The sequence below is a fragment of the Aedes aegypti genome, chromosome 3, assembly GCF_002204515.2.
Source record: "Aedes aegypti strain LVP_AGWG chromosome 3, AaegL5.0 Primary Assembly, whole genome shotgun sequence".
Lineage (NCBI taxonomy): Eukaryota > Metazoa > Arthropoda > Insecta > Diptera > Culicidae > Aedes > Aedes aegypti.
Genome location: NC_035109.1, coordinates 98,515,482 through 98,535,097, shown reverse-complemented (window position 1 = coordinate 98,535,097; position 19,616 = coordinate 98,515,482). Strand labels below are relative to the sequence as shown.

Sequence of the window (19,616 nt, the reverse complement as noted above, 5' to 3'; positions counted from 1 at the left end):
CGGCCTACAAAGTATTATACCAGACCATCTTCCGTCGTCTGTCACCTGTAGTAAACGAGTTTGTGGGAAGTTATTAAGCCGGCTTCGTTGACGGCCGATTGACAACGGACCAGATCTTTACTGTACGGCAAATCCTCCAAAAATATACCAGGTCCAACGCATCACCTTTTCATCGATTTTATGGCGGCATACGACAGTATCGACCGCGTAGAGCTATGGAAAATCATGGACGAGAACAGTTTTCCCGGGAAGCTCACGAGACTGATAAGAGCGACGATGGAAGGTGTGCAAAATTGTGTGAAGGTTTCAGGCGAATACTCCAGTTCGTTTGGATCCCACCGGAAACTTTGAGCCGGACTTAACAGCTGGGGTACGATTTTTACGAGATCCAGTCAATTTGTTTGCTTCGCGGATGATATGGACATCGTCGGCCGAACATTTGAAAAGGTGGCAGAACTGTGCACCCGCCTGAAACGCGAGGCAGCAAAAATTGGACTGGTGGTGAATGCGGCCAAGACAAAGTACATGCTAGCTGGTGGGGCCGAGCGCGACAGGGCTCGCCCAGGTAGCAGTGTTACGATAGACGGGGATACGTCCAAGGTGGTCGACGAATTCGTCTACCTCGGATCCTTGCTGACGGGTGACAATAACGTTAGCCGTGAAATACGGAGGCGCATCATCAGTGGAAGTCGGGCCTACTATGGGCTCCAGAAGAAGCTGCGGTCAAAAAAGATTCACGCCCGCACCAAATGTACCATGTACAAAACGCTCATAAGGCCGGTAATCCTCTACTGACATGAAACGTGGACGATGCTCGAGGAGGACCTGCAAGCACTTGATGTCTTCGAACGTCGGGTGCTTAGGACGATCTTCGGCGGTGTGCAGGAAAACGGTGTGTGGCGGCGAAGGATGAATCACGAGCTCGCCCAACTCTACGGCGGACCCAGTATCCAGAAAGTGGCCAAAGCTGGAAGGATACGATGGGCAGGGCATGTTGCATGAATGCTGGACAGCAACCCTGCAAAGATGGTGTTCGCTTCGGATCCGGTTGGTACAAGAGAAGTGGAGCGCAGCGAGCTAGGTGGGCGGATCAAGTGCGTATCGATTTGGCGAGCGTGGGGCAGAACCGAGGATGGAGAGATGCGGCCACGAACCGAGTATTGTGGCGTGAAATTGTTGATTCAGTATTATCTGTGTAGATGTTAACTAAATAAATGAATGAATCGAATTCGTGTTGGCGTCAACTTGTACTCGGGGCCAGCTGTTTAATTCACTCTATCAGCGCGACGTTAGTGAAGGTAATTAGATATTAGCGGCACCTTCGTTAACTTATTTTGACGCGAATTTCACAAGTAATTCCTCGATATTGCACGAAAATTACGTTGTGTTAGTATGACAATTGACGGTGTCTATCACACGACAATGTTGTTTGAAAAAAAAAAAAAAAAAAAAACAATTTACGAGCAAATTGATTTGTATATTGAGATTCCGGTTGATATGAATATAGAATCCACATGAGAAAACCGTAGCACGCGGTGGTCAGTGAAGGGGGTGACCCATTTCGCATAAATACGTTCCGTATTAGAAGAGGTAGCGTTTTAAAGAAGGTCCATTATGCCAAACGGCCGTATGCGAAGCGTCCGTGTGCAAAACGTCTTTATGCGAAATGTCCCACCCCCGTCAGCAAAATACGAATATTTACGTGAGATAATCCGTCTGCAGTCATTAGCGAAATGGAGGTAGGTAAAGGATCATCCCACGCTGTGTTCAAACCAGCAGATTATGGAAATTAATTGATTTTTGTTCGCATAAGTTCAGTATTTGGATTATATTTTCATAATCGGAGGGTTTTTAAAAATTTAATCGGTGAAATTTTTAATTTTTCCACTTTTTAGCTATTTTTTCATATACAGCCTATTCTTCTTCTTCTTGGCATTAACGTCCTCACTGGGACAGAGCCTGCTTCTCAGCTTAGTGTTTTTATGAGCACTTCCACAGTTATTAACTGAGAGCTTTCATTGCCAAAGTTGCCATTGTTGCATTCGTATATCGTGTGGCAGGTACGATGATACTTTATGCGCAGAGAAGTCAAGGAAATTTCCATTACGAAAAGATCCTGGACTGACCGGGATTCGAACCCAGACACCTTCAGCGTGGCTTTGTATTGTAGCCGCGGACTATAACCGCTCGGCTAAGGAAGGCCGAGGAATATACAGCCTATAGAAACACGTTTTCCCACGTATTTCGGCCCATACAAATTGTATGGAAAAAATTGACCGATAGAATATTTTTAAACCTTTCTGTCAGGTTTTGGAAAATACAACGAACATTGACAGCGAGCCATAATTTCAGCTCATTTATGCGCCTGCATTCATACCACACACATGACATTTATCGTTCGTGGAAGATAACGAGCCATGAACTTAAACAAGACAGATACACACCACCCACTGTTTGGCCCCAATCACTGTGTGTCAAATTTTGTAACATTCACTGACCCACACTCATTCTGATCAAGAAACAGAGGCGAATATTTTTTATTTTCTGTGCTATGATTGCAACCAAAGGGGTGTTTAATGGTCCAATAGATTACAGTTAGGTTGTTAAAGGCTGCATTATCAGAAAATATGAAAGTTATTACCAATTTTATGCAAAACATAAATCACCCGAATGGCTCGATACTGTTGCAGTCTGTGAGAGTTGCTGCTCTTGAACGCTCTCGTGCCACGTACCAAACGAGAGAGTGAATGTTTACATTCATAGGGCTCTCCGAATACGATGTACAACGAACTACTATGGTTCGCAAACTGTTACACTCTCCGAATATGGTTCGATCGGCTTATTCTGGTCAAAATAAAAACACTGCTTTCTATTATTACTTTATAGACCAAATACTGATCTCTAGCGGTAAAAAAAATCCGAGGTACATTCGATCTTCATAATCTGCTGGTTTAGACATAACGTGCATCCATTCCATCATCTTGTTAATCATGAAAAATTGACGTTGTAGGAAGTTCCTATTGTTCATAATTTGTTATCCATACTGGAGAAATCTGTCTTTTCAGTTTTTACGATTGCTTGATTCTGAATAGATCCTAGAGAGGACAGGATCTGTCATTTAATTTTGAATACACCATTAATTATGCTTATACTTACACTCTCGCTGATCGGCTTGAACCGGAATATGCTCTTGGCCTGCTCGCTGCTCACATGCGTCGACGGAATGTCCAGCGACTCCGACACCGAGGTATTGTGCTTCCACACGAACGTCACTTCCTGTGGGTTCGCTTCCAGTTCGCATGCAATCTTCGCCTGTTCATAGCGTCCAACGTTGTAGGTCGTCACCAAGCCCGGACGGCACACGGGGGCAACTGAAACGAAATTAATGCGAATATGTTAACCGGAATTGAATATATTTTTTCTGGTGGGTAGCGATGGAAATCAACGAAAGATTTTATCCCAAAATCGAAATTAACAAGCAGACGAAAATTGGCCCATGATTTACGTTCAGCGGGGTGTGCAGCATTGACAGTTGCTATGTAGACATCATCCGCCTCCAGCGCCAACAGCATCAGCCAGCAGTCAATTTCATTAAAGTTCTGAGGTTTTCCTTTGTCTGATCCAATCAACGCGATAATCGTATGAGCCAATTACCATGTAAATTAAAAGTCCATTTTCGCCCGATATTCAGCGCAGGTCGTATTTCAGCTCGCTCTCGGAGGATGATACCTACCGGCGGTCCTTCGGAGGATGGATGGAGACTAATATGTATTCCGTCGTTGTTGGTGGGAAAAAGAACACCAGCGGGCGGGAAATGCCCACCATTGCAGCCTCATGAATAAAATCATCACCGTGCCCAGTGATGTGAACGTTTCACACTTTCTACTGCATTTACTTCGTTGTTGTGGTGAACAGAAATTTAGTAGGTTTTAGCCGTGCCCTTACGTTGGACACCATCAACAAATTAGGTAACGTTTCAGGGAGAATGGGTGGTTTATACAAAAAACGTTGATATACTGCAGGGATACCTGAAATATTTCCGTATAATACTTATACAAATTCCCTGAGATATTTTACTCTGAAAAATCATTAAATTCATCCAAGGCGTCTGACAAAAATTCCTTCAGAGCATGAAACTAAAACGCTTCTATGAAATATTATAAGAAATTGGCCTGCGGTTTGTTGAGGAATTGTTCCTGTTCTTTTGGAAAATTTACATTTACGCAATTTCATAAGCAATTCAATCATAGAGCGCTCGTTTGCTTTGCTTTTTGAGTAAATATTACCGTGGTGCATCAATATTATTTATTTATTTATTTTAACTAAATAATTTAGAAAGAGGGAAAAGCCCCTTTGAGTGATTATCATTAAAGAAATCGTTCTCAAAAAGGCATAAAACCTCTTTATCTTTTCTAAAATCGTTATAAAAAAATATCATAAACTAAAGGCTCAAACGGCATTGATCCATAGCAGAGCCACAATCTTCAAGGAGGACCAGGAACCAGAATCTACTTTAAATCATCAAAACGGGACAGAGCTGGGAAAATTTCCTTCATATCAATTCTGAAATAAAAAAGAAACAAGTATCAAACATAATATGAAGCATCATTCAAAAATCTATAAAGCAATTTCAAAGATGGTAGAAATCTACTTCCTAATATGTCTCGTACAGATGAAGGAAGATGATCATAATGGTTCTTTAAATCGTTAACAAATTTATTTCTTGGAATAATGTATCGAGTACAGTGGAAAACTATATGATCAATATCTTCATAAGTTTCACAACAATCACATAAATTAGAATCACTTATATCAATACGATATAAGTGACTATTACAAATGTAATGATTAGAAATTATTCTTGATAATGTACAAATAAAATTTCTTCCGACAGATAATTTTTTGAACCATGTAGTTTGATTGACATTAGATAAAATAGAATGACACCAACGTCCTTTATCTCTAGAATTCCAAGAAATCTGCCAATTGTTTAAAGAATGTTTTTTTTAATTCAGTGTAATATTCAGATGGTGCAATTTGACGATCATACCATATTCCACAACGAACACCCAATTTAGCTAATGAATCAGCTTGCTCATTACCATAAATATTGGAATGAGAAGGAACCCAAACAAATTTAATAATGTATCCCTGAGTATGTAGATAAAATAGTTCTTCTTTAAGTTTCAAAATGATATGATGAGTTTTAGAATTAAAATTGATAGTTTTAATTGCATTCAAACAACTCAAGCTGTCTGAACATATGATAAAAATATTGGGTAAAAATTGTTTAATCAAAGAACACGTAAAATATAAGGCTGTTAATTCAGCTACGAAAATTGAACAAGGTGATTGGAGTTTGAAAAAATATGCTGAATAATGATTATACACTCCAAAACCAGCAATACCTTGGGACAATGATCCATCTGAAAAATAAAACTGTTTGGCATCAAGACCTATAAATTTACGTTTAAAAAATAATGGAGCAAAACGAGAATATTCAGTATTTGAAATTTGTTTTAATTCTTCATGCAATGACAAATCAATATTAGGTTGAAATGAATGAATATATACACCAAAACTATGGAAATAAAGAGAATGATTTGAATTTGGTGCCACATTTATAGAACAACAATAATTGAAAGAATCTAAAATTCTACAAGTAGGATTTATGTCATGCAAACATTTCAGTATATTAGCTATTGGATGGTTTATACTGAAGCATTGAATCATAAATTTACAATTCAATTCATGTAAACGAATTTTCAACGGATGAATTCCAGCTAAAACTTCAACAGATTTTGTGTGAGTAGAATTCATCAATTTTAAACAAATTCTTAAGCATCGATATTGAATTTTTTCAAGTTTACAAAACTTGGATTGGACCGCACTTGCAAAAGTAAAACATCCATATTCCAAAACAGAACGAATAGTGGTTTTATAAAGTGTAATTAAATCAGAAGGATGTGCACCCCACCAGGTACCTGTAATGGTCCTTAGAAAATTTATTCTCTTTGCACAAACAACTTGAATGTATTGAATATGTTTATTCCACGATAATTTCGAATCTTACCATAATCCTAAATACTTATACTCATCAACTTGTTCAATTTCGTGACCATCAAGGTACAAATGAATATTAACAGGGGAACGCTTGCGAGAAAATAAAATGAATATGGTTTTAGACACAGAAAAAGAAAATCCATTATTATGAGCCCAAATATCAATGTTATCCAATGCATTTTGCATAAAATGACGAATGATTTCTCTATTATTACCACAAATAGAAATAACCTTATCATCAGCAAATTGATAAAATTGACAACCGTTTGGAATAACAGAAGAAATATCACTCGTAAATAAATTATATAAAAATGGACTCAAACAAGAACCTTGAGGAAGTCCAAAATAACTATAACGAATAAGTTTAGAAGAATAATCATGAAAAAAATTGCAAAAGAGAATAAATTATATAAAAAAATTGTAATTATATGTGGAATTTTAAAACTATTTTATTTATAAAAAAGTAGATTAATTGAAACAGAATCATAAGCTCCTGAAATATCGAGAAAAGTAGAAACCATATCTTGCTTTCTATTAAAGCAAAGATTAATTTGCGAAGCTAAAAGGGCAGTGCAATCACGAGTACTACAACGTTTCCTGAATCCAAATTGAGAAGATGATAAAATTTGATTATTTTCAGCCCATAATTCAAGACGATTTAGTAACATTCTTTCCATGAGTTTGCGAAGACATGACAATAAACTAATTGGTCTACGACTATCAACCAACGAAGGATCCTTGCCTGGTTTTACAATACTAACAACCTTAATTGAACGCCATTCAGAAGGGAAAATGTTTTGCTGAAGAAATGAATTATACAATGCCAATAAATGAGACTTTCCTTCATGGGGTAGATTTTGCAATACAATAAATTTTATGTTATCTATTCCTGGTGAAGTGTTTTTAGTAATAGATAACGCCAAATCTAGCTCTTCTAAAGAAAACAATGCACAAAGCTCAGGAAAATAATTATATTTTTGATTATTTCTGAAAGAAGTAGCGCGAGGAACAAAAGCTGGACAAATTTTAGATGCAAATGTATCAATCCAATCTTCGGAATACTCTAAAATATTTGGAGGAGAAAAATTATAATTTCTCAAATTTATAGCTACCGACCATAAAGAAGACAAAGCAGAATTTCTATCAAGATTCTCAACAAAATTTCTCCAATAATTTCTTTTTTTAAATTTAGTAACTCGAGTAAATTGAGCTTCAGCTTTACAATATGAAAAATAATTTTCCCTTGATCCAATACGACGGAATTTTTTGAAAGCTTCTGATTTATTTTTAAGTGCTATTGAACAATCATTATCCCACCAAAATGAATGACGTCTGTTTTTAGTGCAAATATTTGATTTAATTTTTTTACTTTGAATTTTCAGTAAACAATGATTTAATGTCTTAGAAAATTGTTTATAATTTTCTAGTGGCGGTAAAGAATAATCAAAACTGATTAATGAAAAGGAAATTAGATCAGAAAATTTTTACTAGTCTACATTTCTATACAGATCAGGAACAAATGATTCATTACATGTAGAATTACAATTAGAACAAGAAATTTCAATTAAAATAGGTAGATGATCACTACCATTAGGATCATTGATAATTTTCCAAGAAGAAAAAAAAGATAAACTATTGGAACAAAGAGATAAATCAATACATGTATGATGAGCAGGTGGAACAGCAATTCTAGTGAATGATCCATCATTAAGGATATTTAAATTGAGTTCATCAACCAATTCCATTATCAAATTTCCCCTGCCATCAGTATTATTACTACCCCATGCTATATTATGAGCATTAAAATCTCCTAATATATAAAATGGAGAAGGAACACTATCCAAAATATTTTTAATTTGTGTTAAAGAAAAAACAGAATTTGGAGGAATGTAAAAACAAATAATCGAAAATTGAATGTTATTATATTTAATAGTAACAGCAATGCATTCTACAGATGAATTAGGAGGTAAATCCAAATATTTAAATTGAATACCATCACGAATCCCAATAAGAACCCCTTCCAGATGGAGTATTTCTATCTTTCCTAATAATATTATATGACGAAATATGTATCTTTTTGCATTCAACCAACCAAGTCTCATTTAAACAAAATACATCAATATTGTAATTTGACAGCAATGATTTTAATCTATCAAGTTTAGGAATTATACTACGACAATTCCATTGTAAAAAATTCAGGGTCTTTGAATCGATTGAAGCCATTAAAAAGAGAATAATGAAGAAAAGAGGGATCCAAAAGAATTTAATTTATCAAGAAGAAAAGCTTAAACTGGTAAACATTTTTTAATCAGTTTTTTCCAAAAATCATTTAATTCTAATAAATCTATTACCTGTTCCAAAATGCTCAAAATAGAATTATCATGATTGTCAATTTTTTTTTGCAGAATCATCAATATTTTCTTTAGAATTATTATTGTTGGAACAATCATCATTTACTCTTTGAAATCCTGGTATACTTTTGGGATTTTAAGTAGTATCAAGAGGAGGAAAACTTTTATCAAATGAAGTAGATGGCTGAGGATCACAATTATCATTAATTTTACCAGATAATAAATTTGCTCTCTTTCTCTTGGTTGGAGGTTTGTATATAAATTGTTTAGAATTTTCATTTAAATTATCATCATCATAATCCGATAATGTTTCATAAATATTAGTAGAGGCAAAATCTCCAGAAGCTTTTAAAATTTCTGAATAAGAGAAACGATTTTTTAATTTAATTTGTTGATTGAACTTTTGTTGATTTGCTTTGTAAGCTGAACACTCTTTGATTGAACTATGATTTTATTTACAATAAATACAAACATCAGAATGTTTATCACATTCTGATGACGAATGGGATTCACCACATTTCGAGCATTTTGGTTTGTTTGAACAATAATTTGAAGTATGTCCAAACAAAAGGCAACGAGTACAATGCATTAGCCTAGGATAATAAAGCCTCACACTGTATGTAACATTGTCAATTGAAACAAAATCGGGAATCACAGAGCCCGCAAAAGTAATTTTCATACAATCAGAATGGACATAATTTGTATTACTGCCATTAAATGATAATTTGGATAATCTATTACAATCTAGAATTTTCACAGGTGAAATTGATTTATTTTTAAAAATTCTTAAACCATAATCAATAACATCATTACAACTCAAAAATTCGTCATAAATGACACCACTAATTTCGCATGAGTCGCAAGGTGCGTACACTCGATATAAATTTGAAAATAAGTTAGATTCAAGTAGAGCATTCGCATCTCCACGAGAACCAAAAACTACTCTTAGCTTATCCAAAGATATTTTTTTGATTTCTTTAACAGATTTGTATTGTTTATACACCTCTGCAGAAATCAACAAAACATTTATAGGTTTGTCCTTTTTCCGAAAATAAACTGGATATGGACCAAGAAAACTGGCAGGAAATAACTTAATTCGAAATGGTTTGGATGCTGCCTCAAGAGGTGCAGAATGATCATCCTCTTTGAATTTGGTGAATCCCCGTCGGTTTCCATAATTGGAAAACAACGGGGAATATTAATCAACCAAAAAAACCTAATAAAAGCTACAAATGAAGAAATTTGTAGAAATAAGAAAGATAAAAATTGTACTCAGCTCAATCCAAAAACTTCAAAGTTTTTTTTCTTGAAAGTCAACTTCAAACTTCAAAATCGATCAAAACGCAATTCAGAAACTGGAACGCTTCTAAAGCCAAAAGTTCTCTTGAACAGCTTGCCACCAGCAGTTCGAAAAAGAAGTCCTCAGTGCAAAGTTCACAAAAATTCCTCCTCAGTGGAAAACACAGCATAAACTTCAAATAAATCTTCGCCCTCCAAACGTTCGCAAAAATCCAAGACGAAACGTCAACACCAAAGCACTCATGAACTTCAATTCTTGAGCAGCCACGGAAAAATTTTCTCCTCCTGAAAAAAGAGAAAAAATGTCAGACGTTGAAAAAAAAAACACGTCCTGTTACTTCAAGGCCTACTACAGCAATGTGGTGCATCAATACCCAGACGCTTAAGTCGATACAAATGTTCTAAATCTAATATGAATGTGTTATTTCGGACAATTATTGATGTTCACGAGAATGATGAACTTTTTGGTAAAAACCATGATTTTTCCTTGAAAATCATTCAAATAATGAAGCATGTCTTGTCTTTAAATCCGGACACCTGATGCTAGTGTTGTTTTTAAATCCGGACACTTTTGGATCGAAATCTGGACAACTGTTCTAAAGCATATAATTTTCGTTCAGTTTTATTAAAAATCATACCAATACACAATAAAACATCAATCTTTAATAAACTTGATGTCCACATTTGCCGTACAATATCGAAAAAAATATCACGTTTGTGATATTAGTGTTTTGATTACATGAGCTTAAGTTCATATGGCTTGAACTGCAGTCGATGAGGCTGGTACTGTTATTAATGACGATATTCTTAATTAATCTGCTATTATCTTGAATTTTGACAACTCACTACACTTTTCATAGTTATTGTTCAAATTTTCTCTTGTTTTTTATACCTTGAAACTCACTTACACTAGTCAAACTTGAGTCTTTTAGATGATGTCCGGATCATAAAACACTGGCTCGTAATCCCGGACAGTCTCTTTATACACCAATAAAAACATATTTCCAACATATTTGAGTACATTGGAGTCACAGAACATTCACAATATATCTTCTTAAACACTTATGGTTGAAATCTATATAAATAAAAATGGAATGGTGTTTGTATGTCACGAAATGGCTTACGAACGGGTCAACGGATTTGAATGATTCTTTATCAGTTTTGTTAGTGAAGGGATCCGACGTGTTTGGGTGTATAAAAATCCCAGGATATTTCCCGGGAAAGTTAAAAAACGAGCGCGAACGAAACTGTCATTTTATATGGGACGTTCAAAAGCGTTTTTCAACAACCTACTTGATGGCAAGTCGAAGTTTGCCGGGACCACTAGTTTTCAATAGAAATGTAGTTCACAAATTTTTCATTCAACCAAACATTGTTCACGTTTTCATCGATCGTTTGACTTGAGTTGGGGTTGGACCGCGACGAAATGACGTCCAACATGAACGAATTTTTTGTTTTTATGTTTATTAATTATTTGACAATGATTACTAGATTAGAAATGAATGTAAAATGACCAGCATTGTCAATGATGAAGATAGATAGTTAAAAGCAAACATATAATCACTTGAATTTAACTCTTATTATGTAATATAATCAGAGTGTCCGGATATTGGTACCGTCCGGATTTTGATTCACCACGATATATGTTGCGTTTTTGAAGCATTAGAACAAATCTTCCAATTTTGCAAGTATGAATAAAAAATATCCAATTTTTTTCTGCAATCTACATCACATGACACGCAGGCTTCGTCCTTTGGCGGCGAGGTTAGAGTCATCTGCAAATAAATATTTTTGACATCCCTGAGTTCACTCAAGTAAAATTGATGTAAAAATATTAGGGGTATTCACTAAAAGTGGCGTAAATTGGCAATTCCCACGTGTAATTAGCGATTTTCCATCAAAACATATGTCGTCATTCCTATCGTCAAGCATGAGGCCTTGAGGATAGTAAAGGAGAGCAGGCCTTGTTTTCTTTTGCACTCGTTCGAGTTTGAATTGCAATGGTTGGCGCACTAAAATTTTATCGTAAACAACAATGTTTGGTGCTTAGAAATTTCATGTACGACGGTTTTTACCAGGGCACCTGAAGCTGATTCGAATGTTAGTGACTGCTACTTATGTAGATCATATTCATTTTGCCTAAAACGCGATTTGACCACTCACACTTCGCATGATTTGATTGGGAGGAATTTTAAATTTGATTTGAAAACGTTCCCAGACCACTGAAGTAGGTAATAAGCTTATTGTTTTTTGTTGCTCAATTGGTATGTAATAAAATGCTATTCCTGGAGCCTCTTCGATATCACTGAACCGATCGTAAATTTCCCCAACCTAGATCAAGGTATTTTATTCTGCAACCAGGATACATATGTAGTTCATTATTAAGATACAGGTTATATTTAGAATGTGAATCAGCAATGGTTTTGTCAGTCATCAAATTCCAGTTCACATTGCAAGTGGGGATTTTTTTTTATTTCCGTAATGAAACTTTTTCCACAGGCAGGGTTCATCAATATATGAATAAAAAATATTGAGAAAAATTCAGGGTCGCTTATTTTCTCGGAAAACTCAGTTGGATTTTTTTTGTTTTCCTCTGACACTACTTACTTTGAAAAATCATAACTCAAGAACGAAGCATCGTAGAAACAAAGTTTTTTTTTATGAAAATGAAGGCACATTTTCTCGGTAATAAAAAAAATTAACTGGAAACAGTTTTTTCCACCGTTGTGAAAATTCGTAAAGAAAAGTCGGAAAAACTATGTTCCAATTAGTGGAAAACTTTCAAAAATATATGTTTGAGAAGGTAATTTCATAAGATTTAATCGCTGAAATTTTTGAAATGTACTTTTTTTCGTTTTTGAGTTATGGCCAATTTTGTGGAAAATATATAACCATATAAGCCTTTTCTTTAAAAACCCATATTTCAATCGAAGCATCGGAAAAACAAAGATTTTTTATCAAAGCAATTGCAAATTTTCTAAAACGTCTGAAAAAAAGATATGGGATTTGTTTTAATGAAGTACCGTTTTGACTCATATTCCGAACACTTAAGGCTAACAGTGACTTCAAATGCATCTGATTGGCATAAATTAGCTGATATTTGTGTAAATTTTAATTTCTTCGTAAAGCCTAACTGTTAGCTGTTGGGTATACCAATAATAATGTTGATTTAATTAGTTTTAGTATTGTTTTTACGTAAAAGTATGGAACAACATTTTGATTCAAATGCCGAACACTGTGTTTATTCTGTCTCATATTCCGAACACCTTGATTCAAATTCCGAACAGCACGAATAAACCGTATTCAAATGAATAATTTCGTCAATAAATTTATCTGAGCTGATTCTACTGGTTTCAAACTAGAGAATCATCACTACACCCGCGGTATAAATTATATTGGAGACGTTAAAATTGAATTGCAATCGACTGGCGTTTCCTTGTTATTTGGTGACATATTTCAGCGAAACATTTCAACCAAATCGCCATACAAAAACCGAGTGTTCGGAATATGAGTCTGTTCGGAATTTGAGACAAAACGGTATAAGTCGGAATGGATAATAGTTTTCATAAAAAATTACACCGCTAAGAAAAACTGAAAAAAAAACTGTTTCTGCCTCAATTTTGCATTACACTGAAAAGGGATTCTTTCTTTTCTATGGAACAAATAAGATTATTTTTTTTATTTTATTTATTCAATTATTCAGTATATAATTTACATTTTAATCTTAATACTATCTATTTTTTCAACCGGGAAGATTGTCCGGGAGCCTTCTGGTTAATCATAAACATGCACTTCATGCAGATTTTCATCTTTTCCGTAATCCACCGAACTCCATTTGAATGAAACTTGGTCATGAGACCATGGCTAATCGAGCGTAAATTTGTCCTTACTGATTTGTGGCCGTCCAGTCCGAAGGGGTAACAGCATAGCGAATAGTATTCGTAGTATTGAACTTTGTCCATTTCAACAGCTTCGGTAATAACGAGTAATATACAGATGACAACATTTGCACTTTCTCACTGCTCTTTGTTAGTTTTTTGGTAAACTTATGATTCTCAAGCCATTTCAACGCTTCAAACCAGAATTGGTAAATACCTAATTGTCATTGATTTAACTGTCAATTTTGTATTTACCTAACAGGTAGCTGAAAAAATGCCTACATTATGATTGAAGAAATCTTTGTTTCTATGCTGTTTCGTTCTTAAGTAGTTTTGTTTATAAACTTATTAATTTGAAAATAAGCTTAATAAACTTATAAAAGTATAAATTTGTTAACAGCTCATCTTGGCAATATTTGATCATGTTTTAGGAACGAAAAATGAGCGTACTTAAAAAATGTTTAGGATTGGATCTTATTGATCGCTCTTTTCAAATATACTTTGTTTGTAAGCTGGAATAGCTAATCGGGTTAACATTATTTATTTTCCTTAACGGTGAAAAATGTCCTGGGAAACTTATTCCATTTCAAAAAATCTCAAAGTTTTGAGAAAATTTGATTCCGATTTGACAAAAAAAATGTTTCTGTGACGCTTTTATCTTCAGTTATGATTTTCGAACGAAAAGACTTGTACGAGAAATCTGGACATTTTTCACAAAACTATGACCAAACGCAGGAATTAAAAAGTAGTACATCTTAAAAATTTCAGTGATTGAAATTTATAAAATTCGGTTCTTAAAAATATTTCTTTGAAAATCTTACACGAGTTGGAACATAGTTTTCCCGGCTTTTCTTTACGAAATTTCTCAACGGTGGAAAATTTTGTGGAAAACTTTTTCCAGTTAACATTTTTTTCTATTCCTTAGAAAATTTGCTTTCATTTCATAAAAAAAACTTTGTTGATACGATGCTTCGTTCTTGAGTTATGATTTTTCAAACTAAGTAGTGTCAGGGGAAAACTTAAAATTTCCAACTGAGTTTTCCGGGAAAATAGGCGACCCTGAATTTTTCTCAATATTTTTTATTCATATATTGATGAGCCCTGCCTGTGGAAAAAGTTTCATGAAAATCTGAGACCTTTCGGCTCAAACCCGTACGGAAATAAATAAAATCCCCAAGTACGTCTTACTTCCTGCTTGGTATCGAAACATGAAAATGCATTTTCCGGATACACTAATAACAAACTGTTGAATTCGTCAGGTCACCAAAGCGCTCTTGGATTGCTGGGCCGTTGGTTTTGAACATCCTGAAATGTTCCATTGGCAGTTTACGCAACGTCATGATATATTTCAGATAACAAATTTAGCATGACTTACGCAGCGCTTTACGCTGTTAAGTGAATACCCTTATTGTAATATGGACCGATGCACGATTTCACTAATTTGACGTTTGAGCGGTGCCGAATTCACTGGTTTCCATGGTCACATAAATAACACGGCACCGCTAAAACGTCAAATAATGAACTCGTGCATTGGTCCATTGGTCACGAAATGCTGCCTTGAGGAACACCAACTCTTAAAGGAAATCTTTCAGACTAGGAGTTCTGACAATGTACGATTTGAGAGATTGTCACACGTAAAAGTTGATGAGTGGTCGAATGTCCATGGCGGAGTCCGAACTGTTCATTGGCATAAATTGAATTTTCGTTAATGTGGGCCTTCATTTTGTTCAACATGAATTTTTAAAAAGGTTTTCTGGTGGCAAGCTGATTGGACGATGGCCAGAAGCATATGCATGATTTTTGTCTGGTTTAAAAATTGGTATTGGTAAAATTGGCGAAAATATTTTCTACTGAGAACTTTAGTTATATATAGTAACCAAGAATGATAATTTACTCCATTATTGCCAGAAGCCTTCATTTTTTTAAATAACATATCCCACTTCTCCCAAAATAGTCCCCAGGTATTTTTGAGAACGTTCTCTAGATTGAGAATGCTTTCGAAATCTTCAGTAACTTTATTTTAAATTGGACTAGTGAGTCCCATGTGCGCGCTTTCAAACTGCATAGAAATTTTGGAGCTTTTTCGTAATTATTTAGTAACAATTTGTTGTCAACTTTCAATGTCGGAAGTGGCTTCTGAGTTTTTTTTAATTTGAGATAGTTCTCGAAACGGCTTAGAGCCAGGGTCCAATTGAGAAATTGTATTTTCAAAATGTTTGTTTCTTAGTTGAGAACATTTTGAAAATAAAATTTCTCAATTGGAGCATGGCTCTAAGCCGTTTTGTGAACTATCCAAAATAAAAAAAAGCATGGGACTCACTACTCTAATTTAAAATCAAGTTAATCAAGACTTCGAATACATTCTCAATCTAGAGAACGTTCTCGAACTAAGAAGGATCGCGAATGCGTTTAAATTGCCTTCTCTTGGTGTTTTTGAGTCTATAATCATGGATTTGAATTTTACTTCACAGTTTGATGTTGCAATGCCCTTGTAGCAAACAAACAAACCATCGGAACACTTCAAAAATTTAACTGTGAAAGAATCAAGTAAATCCACAGACTCGTTATCAAGCCATAGAGACACTATTCTGTTTTTATTTATGTATATAAAAAAAATTAACTCAAAATTATCTAAGGGGTTTCAAACTACAAGCTCGAAAATAAAACTTTTACAACAGGGCTTTTTTCAAGAATTCATCTGTCGGTTATTTTATGAGATCCCTCAGCGATTTCTTAAAGACTTTTTTAGGCACAGTAAGCGGCTGGGCATGGCGTACCATTGGTACCTCACGTAGGAATAAAATGGACCCCTTAGTGCGGTCCTCATTCTCTTGCCCAGCAGCTCCTATCGCTACCTCCTGGTGGTACTGGCCGGGGTACGAGTAACCTTGGGGAAGATCGGGTAACCAACCTCGGTGGAAACTTTGGTCGTATGCTGACAGGGAAGGGGGGGGGGGTTTGCTTCTGCAAACCTTGAGCGTCTGTACTCCATGTTAGGAAAGGCTCACAACAGCGTATGTTCCCCATGTCAGGGGTGACTGATCATCGTCCGAGTTCCAGAGAAGGACTGTAAGCTAAACTACGCACTATGGCCCTCCGAACATTTAGGGGGAATGGTGCTCCGGAAATCTAGGGGGTTGGTGTCAGGCCCTGCAAGCCAGCCGTAAAAAAAATCAAGCAACGAATAATCAACGAGAGAATACGAACCAAGACAATCTGCGAAGACCACAGCGACGTAAAGGGACTAGCGATTGGAAGCTCGGTACGTGGAACTGTAAATCTCTCAACTTAATCGGGAGCACACGCATACTCGCCGACGTGCTGATGGACCGTGAATTCAGCATCGTAGCGTTGCAGGAAGTGTGTTGGAAGGGATCAATGGTGCGAACGTCATACCATCTACCAGAGCTGCGGCAATACACATGAGCTGGGAACAGCTTTTATAGTAATGGGTGATATGAAGAGGCGCGTGATCGGGTGGTGGCCGATCAATGAACGAATGTGCAAGTTGAGGATCAAAGGCCGGTTCTTCAACTTCAGCATAATAAACGTGCACAGCCCTCAATCCGGAAGCACTGATGATGATAAAGACGCTTTTTACGCGCAGTTCGAACGCGAGTACGACAGCTGCCCAAGCCACGACGTTAAAATCATCATAGGAGATCTAAACGCTCAGGTTGGCCAGGAGGAGGAATTCAGACCGACGATTGGAAAGTTGGGCGCTGAACTTTCCAATCGTCGGTCTGAATTCCTCCTCCTGGCCAACCTGAGCGTTTAGATCTCCTATGATGATTTTAACGTCGTGGCTTGGGCAGCTGTCGTACTCGCGTTCGAACTGCGCGAACCGACTGACGAACGAAAACGGCCTACGACTAATTGATTTTGCCGCCTCCAAGAATATGGCACTTCCAGCACAGCCTTCCATACCGATACACCTGGAGATCACCACAGCAGACAGAATCGCAAATCGACCACGTTCTGATTGATGGTCGACACTTCTCCGACATTATCGACGTCAGGACCTATCGTGGCGCTAACATCGACTCTGACCACTATCTGGTGATGGTCAAACTGCGCCCAAAACTCTCCGTCGTTAACAACGTACGGTACCGACGGCCGCCCCGGTATGACCTAGAGCGGCTCAAGCAACCGGATGTCGCAGCGGCATACGCGCAGCAACTCGAGGCTGCATTACCGGAAGAGGGTGAGCTGGACGAAGCCCCTCTTGAGGACTGCTGGAGAACAGTAAAAGCAGCCATCAACGATGCAGCTGAGAGCAACGTCGGGTACGTGGGACGGAGTCGACGGAACGATTGGTTCGACGAGGAGTGCCAGGAGGTTTTGAAGGAGAAGAATGCAGCGCGGGCGGTCATGCTGCAGCAAGGGATCCGACAGAACGTGGAACGCTATAATCGGAAACGGCAACGGCAGACCCGCCTCTTTCGGGAGAAAAAACGCCGCCTGGAGGAGACGGAGTGCGAGGAGATGGAACAGCTGTGCCGGTCTCAGGAAACGCGTAGGTTCTATCAGAAGCTCAACGCATCCCGCAACGGCTTCGTGCCGCGAGGGATAAGGATGGGAGCATTCTGACGGACGAGCGTGAGGTGATCGAAAGGTGGAAGCAGAACTTCGACGAGCACTTGAATGGCACTGAGAGCACAGGCAATGAAGGACGGGGCAACGGAGGAAATGCCTTCGCCAGTACTGCGGAAGATGGAAACTAACCAGCCCCCAGTTTGAGGGATGTTAAGGATGCCATTCACCAGCTCAAGAACAATAAAGCGGCTGGTAAGGATGGTAACGGAGCTGAACTCATAAAGATGGGTCCGGAAAGGCTGGCCATTTGTCTGCACCGGCTGATAGGCACAATCTGGGAAACAGAACAGCTACCGGAGGAGTGGAAGGAAGGGGTAATCTGCCCCATCTACAAGAAAGGCGACAAGTTAGATTGTGAGAACTTTCGAGCGATCACCATTCTAAATGCGGCCTACAAAGTATTATCCCAGATCATCTTCCGTCGTCTGTCTCGTCTGTCAGTAAACGAGTTCGTGGGAAGTTATCAAGCCGGCTTCGTTGACGGCTGATCGACAACGGACCAGATCTTTACTGTACGGCAAATCCTCCAAAAATGTCGTGAATACGAGGTCCCAACGCATCACGTTTTCATCGATTTCAAGGCGGCATACGACAGTATCGACCGCGTAGAGCTATGGAAAATCATGGACGAGAACAGTTTGTAGCAGTCAGGAGATTTGTATATATTTTGTAAATATATATGTTATGAAATTTGTAAATATTGTCCAAATGCGTTGATAGAATAAGATAGCGATAATAGGCAATGTACAGTATATTAAGCAAATTCAATTTATAGTAAATCCCTTAGCATAGGCAATTACAAGTTGCGAACATTTTGCTGAATCTCTCGTAGGGCGGGCTTATCGGTTTTTTCGAAAGGTTGGAAAGGGACAGCTGCACTACCATCGTGCCGAGTTATCCTTCGTGACTATATGGTCACGAATGTGTACGAGGAAGTTTCGGGAAATGACGAATTTCCGGTTTGTCCGAGATTCACTTTCCTTAATCTGAGGAGTCACAGATTCGTTCATTTCGTTCGTGACTACCCAGCAAATTAGAAGTGTGCGCGTTTGTAATTCGTTTGATTTCCTTTGAAAAGTAAGATTGTTCAAGTGACGTTAAGTGCATGTAAAATTAATTAAATATCTTGTTCGTTCTCTAGTTTGTTTAAAGTGTGCGTTGTGTAGAAATTGTGTGCGAATTAGCTAGAAAGCCAAGAAGTAGAGGTAATTGTGCTTGATATGTGCCATGTAGTGTCGTGCTCAGTGTTCTTTTTAGCCGTGAGGCTGTTCTATTCGCAGCAAATACACCCGCACCCAAGCGCGTGAACTTTCCCCCAACGGACGAAATCGTTTCCCAGCATCCGCCAACCAGCTGGAAGTCGGCCGATCCGTCAACAAATCGACCGAGGGAGGTCAGGGGACCTCCAGGAACTCGCAGGTCGGACAAT

General features: G+C 37.4%; 1 protein-coding gene across 6 annotated transcripts in view; it reads right to left on the bottom strand.

The window, feature by feature from the left end:
- Window positions 1-19,616, bottom strand: part of LOC5576331 (nephrin) — a 1,001,823-nt gene that overhangs the window by 150,659 nt on the left and 831,548 nt on the right. For all 6 annotated transcript variants that reach the window (XM_021855560.1, XM_021855563.1, XM_021855562.1 and 3 more), the window contains exon 10: window positions 3,157-3,371. In XM_021855560.1, the coding sequence (XP_021711252.1) occupies window positions 3,157-3,371 (215 nt within the window). The remainder of the gene's footprint in view (window positions 1-3,156; window positions 3,372-19,616) is intronic.